The 22,076-nt window shown below is 44.3% G+C and overlaps 1 protein-coding gene across 2 annotated transcripts in view; it reads right to left on the bottom strand.

Annotated features, from left to right (window-relative positions):
- The window catches only part of CADPS2 (calcium dependent secretion activator 2), a 2,357,592-nt gene that overhangs the window by 1,981,041 nt on the left and 354,475 nt on the right, over window positions 1-22,076 (bottom strand). For both annotated transcript variants that reach the window (XM_086966845.1, XM_086966848.1), the window contains exon 2: window positions 10,210-10,323. In XM_086966845.1, the coding sequence (XP_086822971.1) occupies window positions 10,210-10,323 (114 nt within the window). The remainder of the gene's footprint in view (window positions 1-10,209; window positions 10,324-22,076) is intronic.

Raw genomic sequence — 22,076 nt, 5'->3', positions numbered from 1 at the left:
CCGCGGGGCTCCCCAGTCACCACCAGAGCCGCGGAAGACTCCAAAACGCCTCGGATGAGTTTGTGGTGTCGCGGCAGGGCTGGTGGGCATTTAGGAAGTCTTGGGGAAGGCGCTGTACAAGGCATAGAAATTGCGGCGGCGGAGGGACTGAAAGCACGTCCTACTCCGTCGCCATCTTGGACACGCCCCCAAAATAATCACTTTTGACAGCCTACAACCCCCTCTTTTACATTTTTGTAAGTCATCTCTAAGTAAGCCTTACTGTCCATTAAGGCAGGGTGTACAGTATTAAAAAGTAGGGCAAGTTACGGGTAATATTAAACTAGTCCTTACAGTGGTTAGCGCCTAAAAAACTATTTTCACTATAGCAGGCTTGGCTGCTAAAGTGACATTTGGTTAGAGTATTATGTTTAATCAATGTTATCACCACTTGAAAACAGCTACAAACTTAATTATGGGACTTTTTGAAATATTTATTAGAAGCCTACTCCACTGATAAAGTTATGTTATGTTATGTTATGTTATGTTATGTTAAGGGGATTTGTATAGCGCGCGGCTGCCCCAGCCAAGGGGCGTCCCGGCGCTGCGAGCTAACCAGAGTGCGGAATGAAGGTGCATAGAAAACAGATTATTGGAAGAGATGGGTTTTGATGGCCTTTCTAAAGGCTAGGAGTCAAAATTCAAAATTGCAAAAGTCAAAATTGCAATCAATCTTTTGTAAAGGTAAGTTTTATACAGTCACCTTTGCCCATCCTGAAGTCCCTGTAAGATAAATCTGCATTTTGCATTTTGCTCTTTCCCCTTTCCTGGCCTGTAATCAGCATTTCAATGGATGTGAATGAGGTGTGACTTGCTCCTAGGGAACAGGCAAAAGGCTTTGGGTGCGGGGAGGTGGTGGGTTGCCCTTGACAGGTACAACATCTTCTCACACCCAATGCCTTTAGTTTCTGTGGGCTTGTTATCTGGGCCCATGGACTGGATTAATTTCAAATAGGTCTATGCTGTCACAAGCCGATGAAGCTAACACCCAGGCCTCCACCCTGCTTTTGTCCCTCCAGGCAGCCTGACCTACATCACAGTGGGCTACTTATTGAAATCAGTTTTCAGATGCTGCTGGAATGTCAAGACCTGCTTGACAGATCTGCTTGGATTTTTGGCATGACAGTGGGGGCCACAGAATGGCAAAACAATGTGTGTGTATTCACTGTCTGGTTGCTGAAAGCTCAGTGTTTGTCCTACCAGATGTCCGTTTCTGAGTTTGCTGGGGGCACAGATGCTGCACACATACACCACAGCCTTGAGAGCACAAGTTTACATTGGCAGAAGAATGTGGCCTTCTTGAAAATTCCCAAAAGGTGTAAGGTTAGCCCCAGAGCACAAGCATAACTGTGGCATCTCAAGGTACCCACTTAGGAGCACTCCTGGACCGGTGGAAGATAAGAAGAGGAACTGAATATGCTTTACAAGACCTGAGATGAGCCTAGAAGATTAAACCGGTTCTCTCTCTTATACCCAGGACAAAGAAATGGACTCTAAGATTCAAGTGGGTGGCCTCCTATTAAAGCTACAGGGACATAAGCTACAAGAGGCCTTTTCCTGCAACTGCCCAACTGACCAGTGGCAGCTCAACCAGGACTAGAACCTCCTGTTGGCCTCTGCATGCCACCCTGTGATTCTCTAAGCTCCTCCCATGAGGCACTGGGAGGGGTTTAGAAGTGTACTCATGAGGTGGATTGGGGTTTACAGGACTAAAGTCAGAACATAAAATCTTTCACCAGGACAAACCTGGTTAGTGCATTAGACCTGCTCACCATCGCGGCCAAACTCAAATTGCGCTTTGGTCCTGTTCTATGGCAGCCATTGACTATCCTTGCCACTTTGTGCTCCCTGGTGATATTTCTATTTAAACTTTAAACATTCATATCTCGGGATCCGATTGATTTTGTGTCATTTTGTTAACTAAATTGTACACTATTTATTCAATTTGCTTTTTGATTTTTATTGTTTTGCATTTCAACTTTATAACTATTTTATTACTGCATAAATACTTTACACATTATATCTAAGTTAAGCCTGTCTGATCTATGTCGTAGCTACCAAGGGGTTGAGGTTAGTGGCTGGTTGTTTACATTATTCCCATGCTCTTGCATTATCATTTTGCCGCAAGCAGCAGCATAATTACATTGCATATCGTATCAGTATAATTTTTGGAATATTACCATACACCCTGTGTAAGGTCACACAATTTGAGAAATTATGTAAATTATACGAGTGTAGTTGTAATTTTACCCGGGTCTAATTATAACCTATCTGTTCTGGTACTCCTCTCTCAAGAACCCCAATGTTTTTTGCCAGCTTTCTTCAAACGATTGGATGTTTGTTTTTCAGAAGGTTAACAGTGTAATGTGTGTAATGCATCCTTGTGCAAAAAAGGACATGGCCGCATTACAGGCTAAAATACATTACTAAATGACTAATTTGAATTTCACATAATTTTGCTTAATTTTGTTGAGATTTCACATTTTTGGTCAAAAACAAACTGCATGATTTCACACAAACCCAGTAATGATTATGGAGAAAAATATGACGTCATTGACATGATAAGCAACTTAGCTGCTTACAGAATGCATTCAGCACCATCAGCAAACTCTGCTAGGCACAAAGAAGATGGGGATACTGTGGTCACCCCAAAGGATCTGTTATGTTATGTTATTAAAATATTTCTAGAGCGTGCTATCACCGATTGGTTGCTTGGCGCTGTGATCAGCAATAACATGAACATAGAGGGGAGTGAATTATGAAAATGCTTGTCTGAAGAGCCAGGTCTTCAAGGCTTTCCAGAAAGAGAGGAGGTCTTGACAATTCCGGATCTCCACCGGGAGAGAATTCCACAAGCAGGAAGCGAGGGTGGCAAACCTACGACCTCCTGCGCGCTTTAGATTGAAAGAAGGCGACTGCAGGAGGTTCTGATGGAGTGAACGTAGGTTGCGGGACGGGGTGTATTTGGAAATCAGGTTGTTGATGAATGATGGAGTTTTACAGTATAGGGACTTGAAGATTATGCAGCCAGTCTTGAAGGCACAGCGCTGGACTACAGGGAGCCAGTGTAGTTTCCTAAGGAGGGGGGTGGCTGCCTGACGCCTTGGTTGGTTCAGAATTATCCTTGCGGCATGGTTCTGTACCATCTGGAGTCGCTTAACTAGGTAGTTGGGAAGACCTAGGTAGAAAGCATTTGCGTAGTCCAGATGTGATAGTACAGTAGAAATCTAAGCAGACTACTTCCACAGAAGACACTTGCAGTGGGATCAACATCAAAACTGTCAGAAAAAACAAAGTACTCTCATATCTATGTTCATCAAGGATATGCTGTGCCACTAAAACTGTAATCTGGTCCGCTTTTATACAGTGGACTGGTCAACATGATGGAAATTCACCTTTTCCCATTTACTTTGGTGAAATGAGAGGGGTTTATGGCATTTGTGGCAGCCTTTTGTCCAAAATGAAAGGTTCAAAGCCAGACCTATTTTTCAACTATCTCTATGCCAAAGCTGCAACGTGAAATGTTAGAATTGATTTCTAAGGCAATGAGAGTACTGTGCAGTGCATACATCTCACTAAATACATGTGGACCATTTGTCAAGATACAGACTAAATGTGCATCACTGCACAATGGGAGTCTCTGTTTCAGTATTCCCTGTGGAGTAAACATGCACAGCTGCCAACATCCTGGTAGAATTCAATACCAAAGTCAACAAAAGGCTCCAACCCACAGTCTTGGGATTAGATGTGTGGCCACTCACAATAGCAATAACTTTGCCAAAGGCATGGCGGATGGAGCACACAGAATGTGATGCACGGCTCATGGCATCAAACTGATTGTGCAGGACTTAATTAAAAATGAAGAAATAGTTCACAACTTAATGTTAGGTTTGCACACATTTCAGCCATTCTTTTAAAGCCCAGAAGTCCCTGAGGATCTTTCAGCATGCTGAATAGTCCCTAAAAAAAACCCTAACACAGGAGGTTTCCATTTGTTAGATACCCACCATCTACATGTTGCAACATCTGTTATGAGTCTATAAATGATTATGTGCTACAAAGGGGACGAGATGCTAATGCCAAAGCCATGTCAATAGATGTTGACAAATGGGGTCTAATGGTGGGCCAGATCAAAATACTCACACCTTCTGAAATTCTGAGGCGGTGTCAAAAAGGAAGATTACACAATGAGCCATGGTATCCTGTTGTCACACTTGCTGGTGACCTATTTGTTTAAAGCAAAAGAAACATCTACCAATGCTAATAAAGAAGTCGCTAGTTTGGCAAATAGCTTAATCGTTCACCCTGATAGAAATACCAGACTGCAATAAGAGACTGTAGTCTCCAAAGAGTAGATCTGTGTGTACTGGATCCACAGAACAAACATTTCCTTTTCAGTACTGGATGTCTTATTTATAAGAGTTGTATCACCAAGACGCTGGATGAACTTGAAGCTTGAGATCGCAACTTCGATGGCAAAGAAGAGCTGAAGTGCTGTCTTTAGCAATATGTGGACAGCATAATGGTAGCTCCAGCAGTATGTTGTTGCTGTTCGATACATAGCTGCAGCTTCTGACAGCCACCCTCTGCCTTTTCATCGGACGTTCCGAGCAAAGGTTTTACTAAATTGCACTAAAGAGATGGACTCCTGTAGAATATTTTACATGATTACAATAGGGAAAACACTATGTGTAGATGGCTTGGATGAGTAGACAAGTAACATTGACTGTCATAAAGTGATTAATTTGGTTCACGGGGCAATGTCACTGTATATCTGCTACAACTAGAGCTTCCTACCTGGCCTTCATTTGGGGTGGAAAACTATATTAGTTATTCTACTTTCAAACTAGGATTGTGTATATCCATGATGTGCATATTGTTTATTGTTTATTGTTGCTCTGTCTATGAGAAGTAATCTCTCCTTGTAGAGGTTCACTGGCCTGTACTCCTGTCTATAGTAATTTCATACAGAGAGTGCATGTGATGCATAAAGTTAAACTGTTAGTCACTGGGGTGGTGATACTAAACAAGACTTCCATGGTGGCACAAACTGTATCCAACATTACTAAATGACACGGGGATCACATCCTCTCTTGGATGATCCCAGATAGAAAGGTTTGCCAAGGATTCCAAGACAAACTGCCATCCCGTGAGATAAGTTTTCTGTAGGAGCATAGCTATCATTAGCTCAGCAGGTGAGTGGCATGGGGGCTCCAGGGCGTGGTGGGTCTCCTTCACCCCAAATAATGACCTAATGATACGGCCTGATCCCAGGGGGCCTATTGCACTGTGTGCTTCACGTGGTCACTCCACCCTGCTTCCATTCCCTAGGTTAAAACAATATGTAAGAGGAGGGAAGAACATTTTAAACATACACAGTTGGCCAGTTGCTACTAGTTAAATAGGAAACTTTTGGCTAATCTCAGAGAGATTAGAGTGGACCACACACTTACAAAAAGTCAAAGTTTAATCATCCGGCATCTCATGCATTCCCTACAACATAACCTACTTTTAAAGACAGAGGTGCATGTAAATGCATAAGTTTGCATCTACACATCAGCCGCATAGATGCTAATTTTCGTGATTTTTTTATCTTTTGCTAATTTTCCTGACTGTACTGGTAATATTTGCATCTTTAACAGTGAGGTGGCTATCCATTGATCCAGTGAGTCTATAATGCCCAAGTACAAGACAAAATTGAATCACAGCTGCACTATTGACCTTGTGCATGGTTTGCGTGCTCCTTTTCATGGTTCAGTGATTGACTGAAACAAGGAATATATCGAAATATGGAGGGATAACAGTGAATTATAGCGATATTTTTTACAGAGGATTTCTGAGTGACAGGAAATAGTGAGAGCAAAGCGCGAACTGTATATGATGTCGCTCAGAACCCGAGGTGAAAAACATTCTCATAATTAATTTTTTTCTTATCTATAATTTTATGTGAAGTATGCCTCCTCCCCCAATCATCTGCCCCTACTTTAATCTGCTGCAGAGGACAGAGGACTAATGAGGGAGCCTCTCCTTCCTGTCCCAAATTTAAAAAAATAGCTGACATCCCTTCACATACCCCCACCACTCCCTGTTTCTTCCCTTCCCTCCCCTTCAGAAGCTGTGCCCCCTGCATTCCAGAGCTGCTCTGATGGGCTCTAATAAACCCCAGCCACAGCAGCCTGGAATTCCTTTGGTATATAGCCACAGTGAGTTTAGAGATCAGTAACTCACCATCCCTACAACACAGTAGTGAATTATCAGATAAAGAATCCATTATTCACACTAATGCCTCTCAGTGAGAGCCATACATAGAATTTTAGATGTGTCTCACTAAAATCCAGGGATGTTTTTCACAGAGGAGTTCTGTGTGATATCAAATAGACAACGAGAACAAAGCTAGAGTTGTGTGTGTCACTCAGAAGCTAAAGAAGAAAAACAACCCATAATTCACTTTTTGCTCAAATATATTTTTATGCCATGTTTGGCCTCCATAATCATTTGCCCCGGCTTTCAACTACTATGCAGTGGCACAGGAATAATGGGGAAGCTATACATAACATATTCTTTCCTCCTCACCTAAATGTATAAATTAAGTACCTTGCCTGCCAAACTCAACCAACCCCCACCACCTTCCCTGCTTTCCTTCGCCCTCCTTTAGCTGTGCTTTAAGCTTTCGGTGAAAACAGCCAAGAAGCACTGCACTGAGAGGGTCTCATAGAGTTCTGGCAGCCTAGTAGGCCTTTATGAAATGGCAACAGTGGGTATCGAGTTTTGTTATCAACTGTTGCTATGTCATAGCAGCGACTTATCAGATTTAGAAATAGATGTAAACAGTAGAGGCTTACTATGAGAGTCACGCATGACAGTTCCCTAAACTGCAAGAGTTGTAATAGACTCCAAAAGAGGGAATTGCCTTTATGCAAACAGCAGCATTCACTAATGCCACTATTCCACAGCTTCCACATGTCAGGATAGCCTACAACACAACCATATAGTGCACTCCAGCATTATGTTACACACATACAAGTCTATTACAGCATTTGTCATACTCGAACCTAATAGACAAAAGATTACTTTTTACAGTATGCCATATTTACTTATATAACGTCAAGCTAACCATGCAACAATCTTCGTGCATTGATATAAAGACAATAGGCACTCGGAAGTGAGCCATATCTTTGGACAGCAACCTACTAGAGTGCTTTCCAAACAGCCAGTCATGCATCACAAAAATGAATTCTCATGGCCTCACACCCCCCACGTACAGGACTGGAGGTGGGTAAGCAAGTTTCCCTAAACATAGAGACTTACACACACAACTTCAACAAGTCATAATACATTTTAAGGCATGGGCAAAGTGGACAATTGGACTCAAGGCTCTCGAACACACACCGTCAAGGCTCTCGAACACACATCGGCATCGTAAAACCGCTGTTGTACTCTCTGTAAGACATTGAACCACAATATAATAGTGTGCTTTTCCAGTAATCGAAAAATGTCAGTATAATTATTATTTTCTTTGTGAAAATGAAATCAGGGCAATTAGACATACTTTTTATTATAACGCATGATGAAAACAGTAAAGCGCTGTAAAGACATTTGTACTATAATAAACAGAGAAAGGGGGAGGGTACTGCCATTTGATTACAGAGCAAAGATTACAAATAACAGATTATTGTATGCGCACAATGTGACATTCACCCTTCTCCATTTCAAACATTTTTCCACCGAGCTATGCCCAAGAACTCTCAGAGTTAGAATATGTTGTCTAGGGCGTAGCCTTTTATTCACATCAAACCAGGTAATTCTTCACCGACCAGTAGGAGAAAACAATCCTGTTAGGATATATATACAATTATTCACAGCACCATGCTTTAGCCTCATCAACCTGTCAAAGGCATTAAGTACATCAGGCATGACATTACTTGAACTTGCCCTTCCCCTTCGCCATCGTACTCGGATAAATAGCAGCTGCCCGCTTGTTATGTGCGGAGGGGCCAGTACGCCCCCCCCCCCCCCCCCCAGTGAGAACACGGGCACATGCCCCGTCTATCACAGCATACCCTGCATTGAAACCTGCTTTTATGCAGCGCGACAGCGCTTTTAACTCACTAAAGAAACTAATTTAAACGCCACCCCACCGCTCCAGCAGTGAAAACAAGGGCGCTTCCCCCACATATCGCGTCGGGACCTGCTAGGCCTACACTGAGTTGACCACCGTTTCTATGTGGCGCAAAGGCATTTTAAACGCCTAGAAGTATAAACTGAATACATAAACTAAAACACCTACTACACTAAACATATACTAAACGCTACGCTTAGGCCCCCTCAAAACTCCTGTGCCACACTGCACACCGCCGACCGGAAACCTTGCTCCACATCAACGGCGCACCTCTATTGCTTGCTGGAGCATGTTGTAAATAAAATGGTCACAGATGACAGGATACTTCTAGTTGATTACATGTAGATTTATTGTAAGACACAGCCGAGCACACAACCTCGCCAGCTGACCAGACCATCAACTGACACTGGTAGAACACACTGGTCAGGTTAGAACACACACAGGTATACAGGAAAGCTGAGAAGGTGAAAACACTAAGGAAGAACTAAAGACTACAGTCAGCCATATTACAAAAGAATCAATGTGCAACACATCTCCCTCCTTACAGAAAAGAAACGAAACAAACATAAAAATAAAGCTTAATGCATGGGAGACAACAACAATAATAATAACAACAGAAAGGAGGTCTAAGACGACTTGAACTAATTTCTTAGTTCATGAAGGCAAAAGAGCATATTGGGCAAAGAGTGTAAAAGTGAAGTGTGAGGCGAGACACAACACTTAAAACAACTAATAGGCATCACCACTACCTACTCCCCTTAGACTGACAAAACAGGAAAAAAGATAGTGCACTCCCTCCAAACTGTCTTTGTCCAGCAAAACAGGAAGAAACAGTCCACTCTCTCAAAATCTGTTTCCGTCCAGCAACACTTTAGGCTCCGAGTTGAAGATAGAGTTCAACAAACGCCTTCATGCTAAAAAGATACCACATTCTTACATAAACTTAGAAGATTCCAAACATAGGTACTCCTGAAGATTACTAAGAGCAGTATCACAAGCGATGTAAAGAAAATCATTTTCCTTCTTGAAGCTTTCACTCCAAAAGATGGATTAGTCCATCCTCGCTGTAAATCTTGGAACCTTTGTCCCAAGTACGGGCTTACTGACTTTGCATCCGTTGCGGACTTCATGTCCAAACTCTGGCCTAGGACCACAGTTCCCGTTGTGGACTTTCTGTCCAGACACTCACTTGGAACTTTTGTCCCCGTTGTGGACTTACCGTCCAGAGTCACACGTGGATCCTCTGTCCCCATTGTGAAATCACCGTCCCGAGTCTCACCTGGAACCTCTGTCCCCGTTGTGGATTTACCATCCAGAGTCTCACATGGGACAGCTGTCCCCGTAATGAACCTATCACAGAGACTCTCACCTGGGACCACTGTCCCCATTATGGACTTAACGTCCAGAGACTCACATGGGCCCAGGACCTTTGTCCCCGTTGTGAACTTACTATCCAGAGTCTCACTTGGGACCTCTGTCCCCGATGTAGACCTTCTGTCGAGACTCTCACCTGGGACCTTTGTCCCGGTTGTGAACATTTTGTTCATCTTGCAAATTTGACTTTACTTGCAAGACCACTGTCCATGCTCTGTTTTCATACTTTGCTTTCTTCTACTTTTGTCACCACGCTTCCTTGGCTCAGATCAGCTGGCGAGGTTGTGTACTCAGCTGTGTCCTACAATAAATCTACATGTAATCAACTAGAGGTATCCTGTCATCTATCACCATCCTATTTACAACAGAGCACTGAGGGGACAAAGAGGCCGAATACCCCAGGGCGCGGCCTTAAATAACTTCCCCTACAATCCTGCATGCCCTGATGACATCATCATCCTTCCTTACTCACACGCCCCCTTAACCAGCCTTTAAGGGGATCAGTCACATGGCGCCACTAGGGGCGCCCCTCCACTAGGCGCGGGGGCGCCTGTTCATTTTAGATAAATTAATGCCTTAAGAATGTTGCAACACTAGATATGAAATTTCAAGTAGAAGTGAATATAAAAGGTTACCTTTACTTTGAACTTGAAAAAGAAATAATATAAAAAACTTGCCTCATAATAACTTCGAACTGCATTGCAAAATGCTTCATCGGCCACAATGTGCGTGTCCCCGCGCAGGAAGGACTGGAAGCGATCCTTGATCGTCTGTAACTGCTGCTTATTAAGCTAGAAGGGGACACAAAATATGGGAAATAAATAACCTACTTTTTCACTCACAAACAAAACTTCTGAAAGAAATTACAAAGTATTAGTTGATGTCCAATAATGCATCAAAATATGTACAGGGATCACACAAAAGAACAATTAACACACTTTATTAAACTCAAAGTTTGCCAACAGAACTGGAAATAATTAAATGGCGTCAGTAGCAACAGAAGTAGAAAGTAGAGCTACTACCAAAAACCAGAAGCAACAATAGTTCTTATCACAGCTTGACCCACATCAGCATTAACTGAAGTGGCAAGGGCAACCACAACCGAATCAACAACAGCTAAAACAAGACTTGAAAGAATAACTGAGACCAACACACACTGTTGCCAGTTTCCATCAGCGCTGTGACCATAGCAGTGACAACAGTTGATGCAATTGTAATTGACAACAGTTGATGCAATTGCAATTTTTTTTTAAAAGACCCAGAAGTAAGCACAACTGCCAGTATTAAAGGGACGTCGTTAGCAAAAACAGTTGTCAGCAAGGCAGGGACACCTCCTATGGTTACAATCAATTTTAACCACAACAGGAACAGTAGTAGATACCACAACCTCATGAAGCCCTGCCGTGGCAACTGTAGTAATACCTGCCAGGAAGGTAGGAACAACAGTGGCAAGCAATGGAACCACTGGAAAAAAACAAGGGGTGGGCAGTAAAAACTGCTCCTCTGGCCGAGTTCATAGGTTTTTGCCCACTCAAGTGGCAGAAAGCAGCAGCACCCTCCAGCTCGCTGCTTGGTGTCGTTCACACTGATTTTCCAGATGGGGACAAGCTTCTGGTGATAAATATCAGTGCGACGTACCGAACTCCACCGCTCGTTGAACTCTGCGGATTCTCACTGAGTTTTTAGATAACTCTGTGGTATTCCCCCGACCATTAGAAAAAAACATGCTCAAATTACTTTCAGCCACAGGTATATACTCTGGCCAAATTTCCACTCCACTAAAGACAGAAACACCCATTTACAAACCCCTTTTCTAGCTGCTCCATTAACAAACATCCAGCCCAAACTGTAAAGCTGTGTCCCTTCTGAAGGAACCTTAAGCAACTGAGGACTCGTTTAGACCTGTGGACCATTGAGGTACAACTTGAACCCCGTGGGTACAGACTTGGCACTCAGCAGGTCTCTTTTGGCAACAACAAACAAGGATTAGCAAACCCAATAGGCCTTTCCTCAATTTGCTAACTTCTGCACTAACACAGCAATACAAGCAATGTCCCAACATACCATTCTCTTCCAAAGCTAACACACACACTCCAAGAGGTTACTTGGCCATTTTCGTTTTCAATAGTGCACACATTCCATAACATTTACAAACCAATGCTTCCCAGAGAGTTGTGAAGATAGAAAGTTGGACAGAGACTCCTTGCACATCCAAGAAACCATGAGCAAGGATCAGTCTATGAAGCAAAGGCAGGTTGCCTTGAAATGTATCCAGCGAAGGGACAGATTCGCAATTGCTAAAAAGAAACTAAGCACAGGATAGGAGTGGAATAATCGATGGATATTCTGTGAAGTTGTGAGGAGGAACTGAAGTCAGTTTTCGTTTGTATGTAAGTAAAATAAAACTATGAGAATATTTGGTTGCTGAGCAATTAGCCCAGATTCAATAAAGTAAAGTCCTAGACACTAAGGTCGGCAAGCATACTTATTGAAGAGACTATGCCAAAACTTTAGTCTTTTATGTCCTAAACTGAAGACAAAGCAAGTGACAGAGGAAAGTTCAAATCAAAAGTTAAACTCTAGCTCAAGTGAATGTGTTGAGGAAGTAACTAGAAGCATGCAGACACACAGGCAGAGAAAACATAGCTGCCACTAGCATGTTCAATGGAAATATATTTAGAAGTAGCTCAAGCTGCCTTTGTAGGTACTGAACACTGAGCTTACACTATACCAGAGTAATAGATTGAATGCAGCAAAATAACATGATAAATGTAGCCATGATAAATGTAGCCACCAGAAGCCAGTCACATTCACGATACATTTCCCACTTAGAACATAATTTGAGGAATCTGTTCTAGTCTAGACTTTCATATGGTAGAAATAGTTCAGTTCAAAGCAAATTGCAGATGCAACACCTTTCACACAAAGTACCTGGGATGCATCACGCAAACAAACAAAACTGGCTGCAGGGAAGGTGATGCATTGGTTCTTTTACTCAGGGAAAGTGATGTGCCGATTACTTGCTCCGGGGGAGGTGATGCGTCTGTTCCTAACTGCTGCGCAGGGGAGGTGATGCGTCGGTTCCTACCAGAGAGGAGGTGGTGTGTCGATTTCTTACTGTGTGGAGAGGTGATGTGTCAGTTTCTTACTGTGTCCCCCAAAAATGCAACAAACTTGGCGCCTCGATGCGATGATCCGGGACGATGCGTGGATTCTTCCAGCTCCCACCAGTCTCCAGAGGTCCAAAACAACAGCACGCATCTCTTTGTAGGTCAGAACTTCCAGCAAGGCAGTTCAGATGAGCTGGTGGTGAAGTCATTGTGTCCCTGAGTCTTCAAAACAGGAGGATAGCTCAGTTCCAAGCCTTTGGAGATCTTCCTCAAGCAGGGGACACAGCAAACTACAAAGTTCTTTTCTTGGCAGCAAGTAGCCACTGCAGGCCAACCCTAGGCAGCAAACAGCACAGGGGCAGTGTTCCTCCTCAGCGTCTCTGGCTCTTCTCCTTGGCAAAGGTTCCTCTTGATTTCCCAGAAGTGATCTAAAAGTCTGGGGTCTGGGCCCTTCCTTTTATACACAAAAATCCTTTGTTTTCGGAGGGCAGAGAGTGTCTGCACCCAGCTAAAACCAGTTCTGTGGGGCACTTTGCAAGTGCACAACAACCTCCATTGTCAGTGTGAGCCCTGGCTCCAGACACACCACGGGGTGGATCCATCATTGTGGAAGGCAGGAACAGCCCTATTTAGGTGCAAGTGCTACTCCTCCCACCACTCTAAATGTAGGCCAGGCCTATTCAGCCCAGCCCGGACTTATCAGGCTCTCTGGAGCCACTGCTCCTCCCCAGCCCCTGACACTCCAAAGCCGGACATGCAATATACACAAACCTAGCAGTGGCATACTGGATGGCTAAGCAAGAAAATACCTACTTTCTAAAAGTGGTATTTTAAACACAGAATGTAAAAATTGCCCTGAATGAAAGATGTATTTTAACATTCTGGGTCCAGGCATCTGAAACTGTATTTTCACCTTGTTCCCAGGAGCAGATATGTTTATAATATGTTATAAACAAACTCCCGTTCTATCCTATGGGAGCAGGTAGCCTTGCAATAGTGAAAAACGTAATTAGCAGTAATTCACTATCAGGACATGCTACACACATCAGAGCATGTCCCACCCTTCACATATTATGTACCCTACACACAGGGGTACCTTGGGCCTACCTTAGAGGTGACCAACATGTAAGTAAAGGTAAGGTTAGGGACTGGCAGATGTGTGCACTTGCCAAGTCGATGTGGCAGTTCCAGACTGCACACAGGCTCTGCAATGGCAGGCCAGAGTTACATTTTACAGGCTGCTTCGGTGGGTGGCACAATCAATGCTGCAGCCCACTGGCAGCATTTGATGTACAGGCCCTGGGCATACACTGTGCACTGTACTATGGTCTGACTAGTAAATAAAATATGCCAATCATGGAATCACTAATCCATAACCACAATTTACACAGAGAGCATATGCACTTTAGCACTAATCAGCAGTGGTAAAGTGCCCAGAGTCATAAAACCAACAAAAACAGGTCAGGAACAATACCGGAGGAAGGCAAAAGGTTCAGGGATGACCCTGCAAAAAGGGCCAAGTCAAACAGTGTTTATGCTGGCAGTGTGTGTTTTTAGAATGGTATGCTCGTGTACAATACAGAAAGGCTACAGTACTAACAGTGTGTGCAGACTAAATGCGTTTGTTGCATGTAGTTATGCTTGTGGTGGTATAATACATGAGGATAACAGTGATGTGCAGTAAGTATACTGTGAATGCACATTAAGTGCAAGTGTGCCTGCACTGATACATTACATGGAGGACATTGGGTTCCATTTTGGGAAGCCCAGACCTGCCTGGTGGGAAACATGAAGAGTGGAGGAATCCCCAAAGGCAGATTTGTGTATTGCTGCATGGCTGTAAGCTGGGAGGGACATGCAATGGAGGATGGAAGCCAGGCTCTTTGTGTGCATTTCAAAGGGCCCTTTGATTCACTGATAGATCACAAGGTTAGGAGCCTAGACACATCTGAGGAAGAGAGAGATGGGGCTGAAAAGGGTATCATAGAGAGTAGGGCTATGACCCCAATTGTAAACTTTTGATGTAAATATCACTGTTGTTGACATCCAGATGTGAACTTGAACATGAATCTTGTAGTGAGTTAGTCCGCTTCGGAGTCCTGCCCTCTGTGACCAAAATCCCCCAAGAGGAAGAAGAAAGGAGAAAGCAGTTAATTTCAAAGAAGCAGAACCCTCAAATAAAACCTCAAAGACTCAGACACTAAATTACTAAATTACAATTGTGTGTCTGGAAACGGACTGTAAATAGAGGAATTTGAGACCCCAAACTTTGTCATCTCCTGAGCAGCCAGACGGGCTGTGTGAGGAGAAGCTCATCAAGACTTTTGTCTGTGACTAAGGGCCCAGGCCAGCTTGACTCTCTGGTGGGTGAAAGGACATTATGCAGGGAAACTAATACAACCTTGCCTGGAGCACCAGCACCTGCCTGCTTGACAAGACCAGTCTGCCCTGTGAGGAAGAAGAGAGTGATTGAAGGAGCAAGTTTATTTTATTTTTGCATAGTTAATTAAAACTGTTGCAATAATACCATCACAAAATTCCTAAATCATCCATGTTTAAAACCAATAAAGAGAGAAAAATAATTTCAGTTTAAAATCACAGTTCAGTTGTGCTAATTAGAGAAAGTCATTGAATCGCTGGATGCTGTAATGTACATCTCTCAGATTTTCATGACTACAACCCTGCTGTCCATTTGTCGCATCTTTCAAATAGACTCTGCTTGTTACAAGATTTGTCCCTCTGCTGCTGGTAGGCATCCTTGATAAGGTTCCGCTAAGTCCTTTTACCCATCTGCTGGTCAGCTTGTGGTGGTGGGCTTTGTATAACAATTTTCGGTATTTTTGGCATTTTTTGTTCAGCCACCATCAGAAATTTTACCAATCTGCAGTTTAGTTTGATATTTGTTGCGTTTAAACAGGCCAGCACTGCTTGCGTTCTGGTGTGGATGCCTTTCTGTTTAAGGAGTTCTTTAAGGAACTGTTGCCATGCTTGGTGCAGTTGTTCGCATAGGCAGATTAAATGAAGAATGTCGCCATTGTTGATGTTACACAGCATGCAAGTATTTTGTCCTTTTGTCCTCAGCCATGAAGGTAGATGCCGGGTGCATGGAAGAATCCCCAGTCTGTACCTTAAAAGGTTCTTTTTTATGGCTCTGGGATAGCCCTGATTAAAGTATGGTTGTGGGATGAGTGATTTGTCGGAGTTGAGGGTCATCCAGGCATGAGATATTTTCTAGAAGCTCGCCTTGTCCTCCAATAAGGAGATTAATTTTATGTTTTTCCAGACTTTTTTTTTGAAGTTGGGGTGGCCGAGATGCGCATCCCAAAGACCAGAGAGTTTGGTAGATTCCAAGGCGAACTGAAGGTGGTTTCTTGCCTGAGAGAACTCCCTGTGTTGTATGCCATGCCACAACAGATAGTTTAGCGTGTTTATAGTGGCACTTCTTATCTTATGCAAACAGATGATGTAAGCGCCGTACCTGGCTAAGACTTGCTGTTGAAGGCCGAACTCCAGCCTTAATTGAGCGGGTGATGTATAAAGCGGGAGGCAGAACATAGTTCTATAAGCTTTAACCTGCGTGCTATCCTGCTCTTTAGCGTCTCTTCCCTGCATTGCCTCACTACCACAAGTGATCGAGGGGAGAAGTTTGGCCTGGACTACCTTCAGTAATGGGGTCAAAGTCAGTTCCATCAGTTGGTTTGCAAGGTTTTTCATCGTCATGGCGGTCAATAGATCTTTCCTTCTTATTTCCTCTTTCTGGTGCCAAAAAGGCCCTTCCTTGACGAATGTAACTCCTAAATACTGGTACTCACAAGCTGGGTCACTTTTAATGCCGCTGAGGAACCAGTTCCTCTGTGGGTTCTTTTTGTTACTTATTCTCCTTGTCTTGCTCAGGTTTCTTTTTAATTTGTTCTCTGTGGCTTATTTCTGCATTTCCGTCAGTAGACTTTGAAGACCGACGTGAGTAAGACTGAGCAGAACTACGTCACCTGCGTACTTAAGATTGGTTAAAGTTCTCCCTCCTACCCTTGGAGATTGGGAGTTACAGGTGGCGAGCACCATTGGGAGGTCCGCCATGAATAGATAGAACAGGGTTAATGCAAAGCACACAACCCTGTTTCAGTCCTTTTGTTGTGGGCACTTTTGAGGAAAGGTGGGTACCACCGCCTAGTTTCACCTGCACCCAGGTGTCCGTGTGTAGAAGCATCAGCATATTTAAGGTAGTCTTTGGAATGCCCCATCACGCCAGCAGGGAGCCCTATTGTGTGGTCTCCCTACGCGAGGTGTGATCAATCCGTTCCTGCACCGATCAGGCTGTAGCCCGTGTTCTCGATTGTTTCGGCAACCACTGTGTGTCAGGAGGGTCTGCCAAGGACAGAGCATTGGATAGAGGGTTATGTGGAGGGTGCCAGGCCTGCACAACCTCAATGAATAACAATGGCATCACCATGAACGGACCTCTGAGTGCTGTATTGGTGACCCCATATGCCAGAAGGAGGAGCCAGAGATGCTAAAGGCTAGGGTTTCGGCCATCGCCCGGGACCGAGAAACTATTGCTGTGACCAAAGCAGGCCTGGTCCATATCCTGCAAACTGCACCGAAGGAAGCTCGATCGTGAAATCTGGAGCAGGACTTAGCTGTGCCTTTGAGAGGTACCATCCCACCAGAGAGGGTAAGCTGTGCACCAGGCCTTTGGAGTTCCGGAGTGTTGTAAATGAATCTCGGACCCTAGTATAAATTTTCCGATTCATGACCTTATATAGGTATACTTTATTATTCCCTTATATAGGCATAGAAATCATTACCATATTTGGCCTAAACCATACAGCCCAAATACAGCATGGATACTTCCACTAAGCTCCAAGAATTAACAACGTTTTCTTGGAAAAACCCGCCTTCAGCAGCCCGGGACTTCCCCCTGCTTGAATATTAAGTTTTTCTACAACTCCCGGCGTTTTCCAAGAAATGAGCCTTTGAGTGACGTTATTAAGTCCAAACATGCGTCAAACTCGGCACCTTCAAAGTATAAATATGCCTTGATTTGCCTAAACAAACACACAGTGGTTTGGAGCAGATCGACTATCTACTTGCCCGACGCTCTGCAGCAGCAAGTGCCATACGAACCCGACCCTCCAGCAGACGCATTGCGAGACTCTATCATTTCTCCTGCTGAGAAATCCAGCTCCAGTGTTTCCAGGGTACCCTTGCGGGTATTTGGGAAATCGAGTCCCGAGAACAAGATACAAGACCTCCTTCATTCTAGAACAAAGGTACGGAGCGGATTAGACCTCATTGGAATCCGATTCCTGGCAGAGAACTCCTAGACTTAAACTCCTCCTCTTATACTCCCTCCCTCTTACAAGACTTAGGTTAGGTACACCGGGGTAGGCGTATTCTAGAAGCACCAGTTGAGTATTTTAGTCATCCTTTTATCACTGTATGTATTTTATACATTTTATGCTCTTTATGGCTTAGAAACCATATCATGCTTTTACAGTACTACTTTATAATACTGTTCGTATTATATGCATTGTACTTCATAGTAAGCTTTACTATTGTAGCAGTTCATTTTCAATGCATGAGACAGAAGACTGTTCAATAAAAACCTTTTTATTGAAAACGCCTGTCTCTCTATTTCTCTTGCACCTCTGGTGAAACTAAGCATGCACGATTGACTGAGTGAAACAGTTATCTATTGTTTCCGCGACTCTAGAGCTTTGATTTCTTATTCTTGGGAAACAAAGTTGTCATGTTTTATGCGGTTGTCAGAAACTAATCCCTTCTTGTTTATTCGAGAAAGTTTCTAGTGATCTCTGAGCTAGCTGGCACTCACAATTAAGTGTAATATAGCCGGTAGAGACCTAGTAGACGTCAGTCCTTCGTCTAAGCTACAGGATATATTATTCCAATGCGCAGAGCCTATTGGGAATATAGGAACTACACTGCAGGAGATTATGCTACTATCCATACTGTGACCCCATAGACTCTTGTGACCGAACTTCCAAAAGGAGTCAGAGGAGAGAACTCTTGAATACGGCCTAATAATTTACTGTCCCTGGATGTGGCCTACAGTGAATGTTGAATAACACCAAACCGGTTGCACTAAAATTAGAGGTACAGGGAGTGGCCTGACAACTACTAGAGTCCCGGCTTTAAGAGGGATTGTGCCACTACTTTTGAATGTTGTTTACCTTTGCATGTGAAGAATTAGATTTAAAATACTTCTTTTTATATAAAAGCAAGTATTTGACTGGAGACTGATTTATTTTTGTCGCTGTTTGCACATTGAGTTATGAGTCCTGTTCACTGATCTGTATCTGCTTTTCCCTATGAAGGAGCCTTGACTGCTCGTCCGATGCAGCTAACAGAGTCAGGTGCAGAAGGGGTGCTTGGTCCAGCTGAGCTGGATCCATAATAGGTTGGGCCCTAGTAGATCGGAGGTAAAAGGCCTCAACCAGCACTGTTGGTCCCAGTAACTCTTACTTGCCCTGTGGAACCCACTGAAAGGGTTCCTAACAGATGGGGTAAGAGGACAGGTAGATAGTGGTTGCCTTAAAACTGACATTATCGGCTGTTCGTCAGAGTTCAGCCACTAGTCTTTGATGGAGATGCAGCAGGTGCTTTTTTTCATCAAAGAACTAAGATTTATTAGGGGCTGCCTGCTCCAGCAGCTTTGGACCGAAAAGGAAATTGCAGTGCAGTCAACAGTCTTCAGGACTGATGTGGAAATGAGAAAATCTTTGTTTCTTAGTGAGACAACAGTATGTTTTACAACTGTTGTTCAACATCCACATCAGCATCAGCATGATATAGTTTTAAAAAAATGTTATTATTCATTTTGCAATAAGAAAAACAAATTGTCAATGATACAGCATAAAGGAGCATACCTTTGATGTGATTGGCAATACTTGGTACAGGTGGTAGCATCAGAGGTAAAAAGGTACAATAGGGGTACATATTCATCCGTGAGTATAACACAGTGAGGTATAAACATGGGACACACCAATGACATCCAGAACGCTTGTTCCTGGAATCAATTTTCTCGGCCCCAATCATGATCAGGGTGGTCTTTCACATCCCACCCGCTTTCCCCACTTTCTAGTGTATCTTGAGCCAACCCAGAAGTACACATTTCTTGCCAGATCATCAGGTCCTCTTGTAGCTTCTCGTCCCAATGGGTAAGTTTCATATGTGCTTCTTTGGCTAGAGACCACTCTCGGTCATCCTTGAGCCAGACCATCACTTTCGGGCCCCTCTTCCCATCCATGCTATGGCCACCCTACGCCTAGCTAGCAAGAGCATTAATTGCAGTTTATATGGAAGTTTCCTTTTCTTGGGCTTCTTGAGGGATGCAAGTAGGCAACTCAAGGGTTCCGGTCTCACCTGAAGACCTGTGGCAGCACTAATCCTGCCGACGACCCCCACCCGAAACTGCCTGACCGCTGAGCACTCCCAGGCCAAGTGCAGAAAGCCCGCTTTCCCTATGGCACATCTCAGGCATCTATCATCCCTTTCACATGAAATGCATTTTAATGATACCAGGGTTAGGTAGGTGCGATGCAAGAAATTGAAGTGCGTCAGTTCAAATCTGGCATTACAGGAGACAGTGTGTGTGAGAGTGCCTATGTATGCCTACTGTTTCTCTTTCCACTGGATTCCTAGATCCCTCTGCCAGGCAGCCCTGGACGGCAGAACTGGGGGCGTGGAGTCCTGTTTCATAGCTTCATACAGGAGAGTGATCAGTTTGCGACCGTCACCACACGTAAGCAGGATATCTAAAGTTTGTGTTGAATGTGGAATGTCAGGGTATTGTGGCCAGGTGACCTTTACCACCTCCTGAATACCTCTATAGTGTAGGAATTGGCCCTGCCCGAGCCCAGAGCTCTCCTCCTCCTGTTTATAAGTGATAAATGTCTCATTGTGAAAAAGGTCGACAAGGACTTCGCAACCACCTTCCGTCCGGGGATAAAACGACATATGCCTTCCCATGTCTGTAAAGGGTGCAAGTATCCAGATCTGTGACTCCCTGTGAAATGTCCCTTTCCATAAGACCTTCTTGACAAACTGCTGCCACATGTCAGCCATATGTCTCACCACTTCCGCTCCCCTGCTCTTCATCAGTGCCTCCTGAAGTGCCAGGGTAATCACCCTGCCTGACAGAAGGTGTTTCTCCCAGTTGTCCGCGTCAGACTGCCAAAATGCCACAGGTTGTAATTGAACGGCGTAATAATATAAATCAAAATGTGGAGCTTCCAAGCCATCCTACTCATAGCTGTGTATGATAGTGTTTAGGGCTACCCTACAGCGCTGTCCTGCCCTGAGCAGGGACGTAAGAATCATATTCAGGGTTTTGAAGACAAAAGTTGGTAATAGGCATAGTGAATTTTGGAGGACAAATAAGGTACTGGGAAGCATCACCTTAGAGCTGACCAGCCTACCCATCAATGAAAGTGGAAGGGTGTTCCAAAATGTCACCGGCCGCAGTAGAGACGTGATTACCCAGTCTATGTTCCTGGCCAGCGCCTGTGTGTCCGTTGGCGCAACCTGTATCCCCAGGTATCGGAAAACTGCCCACTCCCTGCGCAGCCCCAGGTCCAGAAGATCCTCCAGGGGCACTGAGGCAAGACCTGCCAATGGAAAGATATGTGACTTGTTTTGACTGAGTCGCAATCCAGATGCCTCTCCAAATCCATCCAATTGACAAAGCAGTTCAGGTAGTGCATCCCGGGGAGAGGCCAAATAAAACAGGGCATCCTCCGCATACATGGAGATAACGTGGCTCGTGTTGCCCACTCTTATTCCCCACTGATCCATTTCCGCCCTGACCCGGACCGCAAATGGTTCTATGGCCATGGCGACCAGTAGAGGCAAAAGGGGACAACCCTGGCGAGTGCCCCTACCCAGCTGCCATGCTTCTGAGAGCGCACGCGCGCCCCCAAGCTTAACCCTCGCCCGAGGTTCCGTGTACAATATACAAATCCAGCGACAGAATTTGGGTCCCAGCCCCACGACCCGTAGGACCTCCAAAAGATACCCCAATCTACTGTATCAAATGCCTTGGCAAGGTTGTAGCAAACCAGTACCATCTGTTCCCCCCGACCGCGTACTTCATGCATTACATGATTAAGCTGGCGCAGATTCATAGCCGTGTTTCTGCCTGGTGTAAAATCACATTGGTCTTCGTGCACCAAATGCAGCATGTATGGCCCTAAACGAGATGCCAAGAGCTTACACAGAATTTTAGCATCAGTGTTAATCATTGTAATTGGTCGGTATGACGAGGGCTCTTGCGCATCCCCTCCCAGCTTCAGAATCATACATAACTCCCCCTGCTTCATGCCCGGTGGGAGATGACCGCGTGCAAAGGCATCAAGATACACCTGTAATGGGAGGCGGGAAGCGTGCCCACAAATGCCTGATAAAACTCAGGAGTA

The sequence above is a fragment of the Lissotriton vulgaris genome, chromosome 1_1, assembly GCF_964263255.1.
Source record: "Lissotriton vulgaris chromosome 1_1, aLisVul1.2, whole genome shotgun sequence".
Classification (NCBI taxonomy): Eukaryota; Metazoa; Chordata; class Amphibia; order Caudata; family Salamandridae; genus Lissotriton; species Lissotriton vulgaris.
This window is presented reverse-complemented; position numbering and strand designations above follow the sequence as displayed.